The 7,618-nt window shown below is 37.0% G+C and overlaps 1 protein-coding gene across 1 annotated transcript in view; it reads left to right on the top strand.

Moving 5' to 3' along the window:
• LOC107662326 (tyrosine-protein kinase Fes/Fps-like) overlaps nucleotides 1-7,618 on the top strand; it is a 25,715-nt gene that overhangs the window by 2,521 nt on the left and 15,576 nt on the right. Inside the window, exons 2-7 of the mRNA XM_016452312.1 lie at nucleotides 808-886; nucleotides 971-1,207; nucleotides 1,650-1,823; nucleotides 3,962-4,058; nucleotides 5,999-6,182; nucleotides 6,598-6,735. Coding sequence (XP_016307798.1) covers nucleotides 983-1,207; nucleotides 1,650-1,823; nucleotides 3,962-4,058; nucleotides 5,999-6,182; nucleotides 6,598-6,735 — 818 coding nt within the window. The 5' untranslated portion in view covers nucleotides 808-886; nucleotides 971-982. The remainder of the gene's footprint in view (nucleotides 1-807; nucleotides 887-970; nucleotides 1,208-1,649; nucleotides 1,824-3,961; nucleotides 4,059-5,998; nucleotides 6,183-6,597; nucleotides 6,736-7,618) is intronic.

Here is a 7,618-nt window from a genome sequence, read left to right on the forward strand (position 1 = left end):
GACCAGCATAAACCAGCAAAGGACCAGTTTAAACCAGCAAAGGACCAGTTTAAACCAGCAAAGGACCAGCTTAAACCAGCAAAGGACCAGCTTAAACCAGCATCCCAGCATCAAAACATACCTAACCAGCATATGCTGGTTTTTCAACAGGGATAGCTAGGTCAAGTATAGTGATTAAAACGGCAGAGATGGAAAATCTGTTTTTTGGGACAAGATCACTGTTTTTTCCGTACTGCTTTACACAAAGTAGATCTTGTGCTTTGTAAATCATTAACTTTTTTGCATTTCAGAATATTTCCTGATGACTGAGCTGTTCGCTATTAAATAAACTTTCACATTTGATATGCCGTTGCGATATGGGAAGTGGTCAGTATAGACAACATCCCTTTCTTGTCCTAAATTGCCCGTGAGGAAATGAAAGCTTCTGAAAACTCCCACGTTTATTGCAATCCTTTTTTTGCAACAGGCACAAAAAAGGGTTCAATGATGTTATGATTATGATATGTGCATTTAAAGTATTTTAAAGGGTTAGTTCACCCAAAAATTAAAATTCTGTCATTAATTACTCACCCTCGTGTTGTTCCAAACCCGTAAGACCTTCGTTCATCTTCGGAACGCAATTTAAGATATTTTTGATGAAGAAAACAAAAATAACGACTTTATTCCACATTTTCGTCTCTACTGCATAACTTTGGACGCGTGTTCACGACAATACCATGACGCGAGCGTGTGGCGCTCCACAAGTGACGCAGTAGAGACGAAAATGTGGAATAAAGTCGTTCTTTAATATTCTTCCTCTTTCTGTAGATCTTGGTTTATGGTGTTTCTCATTGACCTGACTATCAAGTATCTTTGACCAGTGTACTGCTTGTGACACATACACAGTGTAGGGAATTTTGACTATTAGTTATTATTTTTGACTACATGATGGCTGATAAAAACACTTTTTCACACACCTCTGCTGTTGTAGCGTGCTGCAGGTATGGGTTTCGCTGAGGACCTGTGGTGCCCTCAGGGTCACGCCGCCTTAATAAAACTACAAGACTCTGAGCTGCGTTTGATGGAGGTTATGAAGAAATGGATGACGCAGAGGGCCAAGAGCGATCGCGAGTTCTCCGTGCAGCTGCATCAGATGTCAGCCATTGTTGAGAAGCTGGAAGGATCTCAGCCCGGAGGAAGTCTCGACTACATCAGCCAGTTCAATAAGGTTGGAAGTACAGTATCTCTTTAGCAAGTATAACGTTTCAGAAGGCTTGTATTTGGAATTGTCCATGATTGATTACAATTTATATTGGAGATTTTACTGCATTTAGATGATATATCCATGCTAAAATGCTCTCAAGTACTGAGTCTGAATCCTTACTTTCCACATGATGTTAACACCTAAAGGCATAGAAAGTGCCATGTCTCTGTTATGGTAAATTGCACTGTAATAATTGAAAAGCTCTGCAATAATGCTAGAGCCACTAATTGAGTATAGGGCATGAACAGGCCTAAAATGGTTTTATTTTCTTTGAGGATGCAAATTGAAAACATTCAAAATGTCTTTTTTCACTTGAGAGATACATGCACCACAATAAAATATAATCCTGCATTCACATTTTCAATGCCTAAATCCTAAAACGTCATTCATTTTCTGGCTCTCACAGTCGTGGAATGTGCTGGTCAGTCAGACGGAGAGCCTCAGTCGTATCATACGCAAGCACTCGGAGGATCTGATGGTGGGACCCCTCAGCAAACTCACCCTCCTCATCCGGGACAAGCAGCAGCTGAGGAAGGCTTACGGGGAACAGTGGAACCTTCTCAACCAGGAGCTGTGCAGGGTCAGCGCCACACGCACATCACCCTTATACCATTACACATTACATTCTTAACAATAAAGGTTCCATATTGTCATCGATGGTTAACATCCATGAAATCTTTTCATTGCACAAAATGTTCTTTGTAGTGGAAAACCATTTTTTTTAGCTTATAAAATGTTCTTTGCACTATGAAAAAATGGTTCTTTTAAAAACTGAAGGTTCTTTGAGGAACCAAAAGTGGTTCTTTTATGGAATCACTGCGAAACCCCCCTTTTGGAACCTTTTTTAAGACCATTTTTAAGAGTGTATCTCAAACTGAAGGTCTTTCGCAACACTACAAACATACTTATTTACCATGGCAAATTTTCATTAGCAAGTTTTTTTATATATACACTACCGTTCAAGTTGTGAAAAAAATTAAAAACTATGAAAAAATGGTTCTTTTAAAAACTGAAGGTTCTTTGAGGAACCAAAAGTGGTTCTTTTGTGGAATCACTGCGAAACCCCCCATTTGGAACCTTTTTTAAGACCATTTTTAAGAGTGTATCTCAAACTGAAGGTCTTTCGCAACACTACAAACATACTTATTTACCATGACAAATTTTCATTAGCCAGTTTTTTTATATATGCACTACCGTTCAAGTTGTAATGCTTTAGAAGTTAGTCACTATGCTGAGAGCCAGCAATATTAAGTTACACATTAAATGAGGAAATATGTGTGTGAATACATTAATATTTGAATTAATTTTCCCAGTTTCCAAGACATGTGCTTTTATTTGCATATACACTACTGTTTAGAAGTTTGGGGTTGGTAAGATTTATTTAAATTTTTTAATTTATTTTTAAAACAGTCTCTTATGCTTATCAAGACTGCATTTATTTGATCAAAAAATACAGTAAAAACCGTAATATTGTGAAATATTATTACAATTTAAAATAACTAAAATATTTCAAAATGTAATTTATTCCTGAAATGCAAAGCTGAATTTTCAGCATCATTCCTCCAGTCTTCAGTGTCACATGATCCTTCAGAAATCATTCTAATATGCTGATTTGCTGCCCAAGAAACTTTTCTTATTATCATCAATGTTAAAAACAGTTGTGCTGCTTAATATTTTTGTGGCAATCATGATAAATTTTTATTTATATTTTTTATATATATTTTTTAAGATTCTTTAATGAATAGAAAGTTCAAAGTTCAAAACAACAGCATTTTAGAAGAACAGCTGAAAATAATTTATTTGAAATAGAAATCGTCGTACTAGCATTGTATCTGCGATCTTTTCACGCAACCATCACTCAAGTTTTTATCAGAACATTTATAATGATCTCATATTTGGTTTTGTGAATGTGTTTAGATGTTTGGCACAATCTAATATTAGATAAGGTAAGCCATCAAGCAGCTTGTTTTTGTGCTTATTTTATTTGTTTAATAAGAATAGCAGTGGTTTCTGCATTGCCGCTCTCTGCTGCTTTGAGTTTATGAAGTTATAACTGAAGCACAAGTTGCCAGTTGATCTTCAGATGGTTTCTGTGAATTCTTGAATGGTTTAACGCTGCTAACAAACATCAGGAAGTAGAAAAATACATTTCTAGAGCACTTGTGAATCTTATCAGCTTCATCAGCAACAAAACCCTGTGTGTCTGTCAGTTTGTTTACGGTAGAAGTTTCAGTTGAAACCGTTTACTTCAGGAACCAGATTTTATATCGGACATTAAGTGGCGACCCAACATGATCAATTTATTTCACATTCAGTAGTTTTGCCAGGCAGCCTGTCCATTTTGGTCACAGTATAGCTTGCATTTTTGCCTGATTTGTCTTCTACTCAGTAATGCATAAATTTGCATCAAAATCCAGTAGTTTGATTGAATGCACAGCCTGCATTCACAGATATAGGAAGTTACTACTGCAACAAATAAATCACTATTTCCATTAATACTTGTGTTTAGCCTGGAGGCTTTTAAAACTATTATTAGCTGAATATCGCACATATTCAGCCTCATATCTAAAGCTGGTTAGTAACATGTTGAATTGATTGTCAGCAATGAGTTTTTACTCCTCGTCCTTACATGCCTTTGATTGCACATGACACACGTGACTCACTTTAATGCACCAGTCTGGATTTTGATAGATTTTTTTTCCTGTTGTGGAAGGTTAGGTCACCCAAACTGAGCTGGACCGACTCAAGTCCAGTTACAGACAGCTAGTACGAGACACGACCCAGGCCAAAAGAAAATACCAGGAAGCAAGCAAAGGTAAGATCCCTCGCTGCTGCATTGTTCTCTAAAATGCTTGGCCACTCTTCTTTCATTTTGACTGTGAATTGTGTACTTTGTGCTGAACAGATAAAGGAACTGTTTAATGTTTAAACACTGAACAGTTTTAAGATATTATGTAAACAAGGCATTTGTCTACTTGGCCAAGAGTGAAAAAAACGGTCTTTAGATCAAGACATGTGTTTTCTCGGTCACAAAGATGTAACAAAGTTTCCTCTTACAGAGGAAACAAGAAAAACTCAATGTGGTTTCTCCAGTGAGCATAGTGTGAATGCTCAGCAGAGCTCTTTTTGCAGCACTTAGATGGGCCAAAATGAATACAACAGTAAATATAATATTCATACACAGACAACAGATATGAAAAGTTAATTACGGATACTGTATATTTGCACTGTGGAAGGCATTATTGAAATGAGCTTCCCGTGTACACGGCAAATGATGGGTACAATTTTATCTCATTTTGATAGGATAAGCAAATTGTTTTATAGCCTTTAAAGCACGATGTATGGGGGAGTTCAGTGGTTTGATGGCTTGCTGATTTAAATTTAAATGAGTAAATATAGCACTTGAGAACTACACTGCTGTTCAAAAGTTTGTCGTCAGTGGGATGGCTTTTATGCACACCAAGGCTGCATTTATTTGTTTCAAAAATAGAGTGAATACAGCAATATTGTACATTTTTTGACTTTTCTATTTTATGTTTTAATGTTTTAAAAAATTATTTATCCCTGTGACTCCAAAGCTGAATTTTCAGCATCATTACTCCAGTCTTCAGTGTCACATGATCCTTCAGAAATCCTTATAATATGCTGATTTGCTGCTCAAGAAACATTTATTCTTATTATTATTACTACTACTACTATCAGTGTTGAAATTAGATGTCTTTGATGAATAGAAAATTCTAAATAACAGCATTTATTTGAAATAGAAATCTCGTGTAACATTATAAATGTCTTTATTGTCACATTTGATCAATTTAATGCATCCATGCTGAATAAAATCTAACTGACCCCAAACTGTAGTGTTTGAACTGTAGTGTGAGTATTTTATAATTTTATAGCAATTATATATACAGTATATTGTAACATTCAGTCCACTGAACCCATGTGCAGTTTATTTATGAATTTGAATACAAAACATGAACAAATACAAGATAAACAGAGACTTGGCACAAGGGTAGCACATGGCAAGATCACAAAAGGGGCATGGGAAACTCATGACAAACAGGAACCACGACTATGGGAATTTCAAAATAAAAGGCTGTGACAGGACAGGTAGAGAGTTCATGAATGGCCTCCGTGGCCATGACATGAGGCTCAGAAACCACACAGCTGAAAAACATGGTCAATACACTTAGCCAGAGTCCAGTGAGGGCTATGATGCGGTATTAAACAAGATATTTCTTCTGTTAAACCAAAAAACAAAAAATGTCCTTTAGAAGCAGTGTCATTAAAATCCAGTAAATGACACAATCCACAAAAGTCCTCCACAAACTCCTCAATGGGGCGATTGCCCTGACGAAGACGCAGAAGATGAACTGCTGGGTTCATGTTTAACAGTCCAGCTTTCTGTAACATTCAGTCCACTGAAGGTGAGTTTGCTGGATCCATGTGCAGTTTGTTTAAATCCAAACATGAAGAAATACAAGATAAACAGAGACTTGACTTGGCATGAACATGAAACAACTCACCAAACAGCGAGTTACATAGAACAAAGACAATGGAAACTTTAGGACTATATAACTGAACAAAAACACAAAACAGACGTGAGATATATATATATGTGTATATGTGTATATATGTGTGTGTGTGTGTGTGTGTGTGTGTATAGGGTTGCATAGCCTCCTGTACCTGATGCACAGCTGTACATCACCTTTCTCCTAGATGTTCATGTGTGTTTGTGGATGGTCTTTTGTATAGACAAAGAACGTGGGAAAGCGAAGGAACGCTACATCAAAGCCACTCTGAAACTACAAGAGCACCACAATGAATATGTGCTGTCGGTGAAGGCTGCGCAGGTGCATCACCAACTCCACTATGGCCAAAGCCAACCAGCCCTGCTGGGAGCACTGCAGACGCTGCAGGAGGAAATGGTGCTTATTCTGTGAGTCAACATTAATAACATCAACACTATAAACATATACTGTGAAATCATAGTAGTTAACATGCGTTCAGTTAACATGGATTTATTTCTATTTATGATGACAGTGGTAGGTAATATAAAGTAAGACCTTCGTTTTCTTAAAATAATCTCAACCGTAGTATCAAATCAAATAGATTTTTACTGTTTCTAAATTATGGTTCTTTCTAGGCGGTTGCTAGGTGATTACTCATTGCTTTATTTTAAGAGCTGACAATTTTCCCCACAATGACTTATGCTTTTTGAATGGATGACATGTCTTCCTGTTCACTTCTCACATGAATTGTACATAGACGAAACCTATACAGTTAGAAAAAAAGAAGAAGTAGGTCTGTTGTGTCCTGTGTATGAAAACACATGTGGCATGTTGTTTTCTTAGGAAGGAGATTCTGCAGGAGTATTTCGATCTGTCTAGTTTGCTTCATGATGAGGTGGTCAGTGTTCACGCTGAAATGACCAATGCCCTGAAAGCCATCCAGCCACAGACAGAGTACGAGAACTTCATCCAGCAGAACAGGTATATACAGTACCTTTCCCTTTTGTTCCCAGTTTTTGTTGAATGAAATGGGATCCTGGACCAGAGGAACAAAGGATGTTGCATACATTTACTAACTTGCTTGTTTATCCTCTGTGTAACTTATTCTCATCTCATAAAATCAACATGAAATCAAATGAACCCTGTTTACTTTCATAAAAGATGGCCCTGGAATAGCAACTATCCTGCTGGCACATTCAAATTCAAGCTTTTAAAGGAACACTCCACTATTTTTGAAAATAGGCTCATTTTCCAACTCCCCTAGAGTTAAACAGTTGAGTTTTACCGTTATTCATCTAATCAGATCTATGCTAAGCTACAGGTAAAAGTGCTACCGCCAGACCCGGAGATCGGCTGAATGGATTCGAAACCGGTAAAACTCAACTGTTTAACTCTAGGGGAGTTGGAAAATGAGCCTATTTTAAAAAATAGTGGAGTGTTCCTTTAAGAGGCAAAACATCTACTGTAATATAAACTGAAAAAATTGCAAATAAATAAATTTTATTTTATGTGTTATTTGCAAAAAATATTTTATCCCAGTGTCTGTCATTAAAGTACGGAGCCCCTAAAGGGACATGGTGGTGGGAAAAAAATTCGGGGTGGGAGGAAATTTTTTTTTTGCGTTCTCTCGCAAAACTTTTGCATTCCCTCGCAAAACTTTTGCGTTCTCTCGCAAAGATATTTGCGTTCCCTTTTGCGTTCTGTCGCAAAGATATTTTGTGTTTCCTCGCAAAACTTTTGCATTCCCTCGCAAAACTTTTGAGTTCTCTCGCAAAAGATATTTGCATTTTGCGAGGGAACGCAAATATCTTTGCGAGAGAACGCAAAAGTTTTGCGAGGGAACGCAAAGTTTCTCGAGGGAATG

The sequence above is a fragment of the Sinocyclocheilus anshuiensis genome, unplaced genomic scaffold, assembly GCF_001515605.1.
Source record: "Sinocyclocheilus anshuiensis isolate Anshui unplaced genomic scaffold, SAMN03320099.WGS_v1.1 scaffold579, whole genome shotgun sequence".
Lineage (NCBI taxonomy): Eukaryota > Metazoa > Chordata > Actinopteri > Cypriniformes > Cyprinidae > Sinocyclocheilus > Sinocyclocheilus anshuiensis.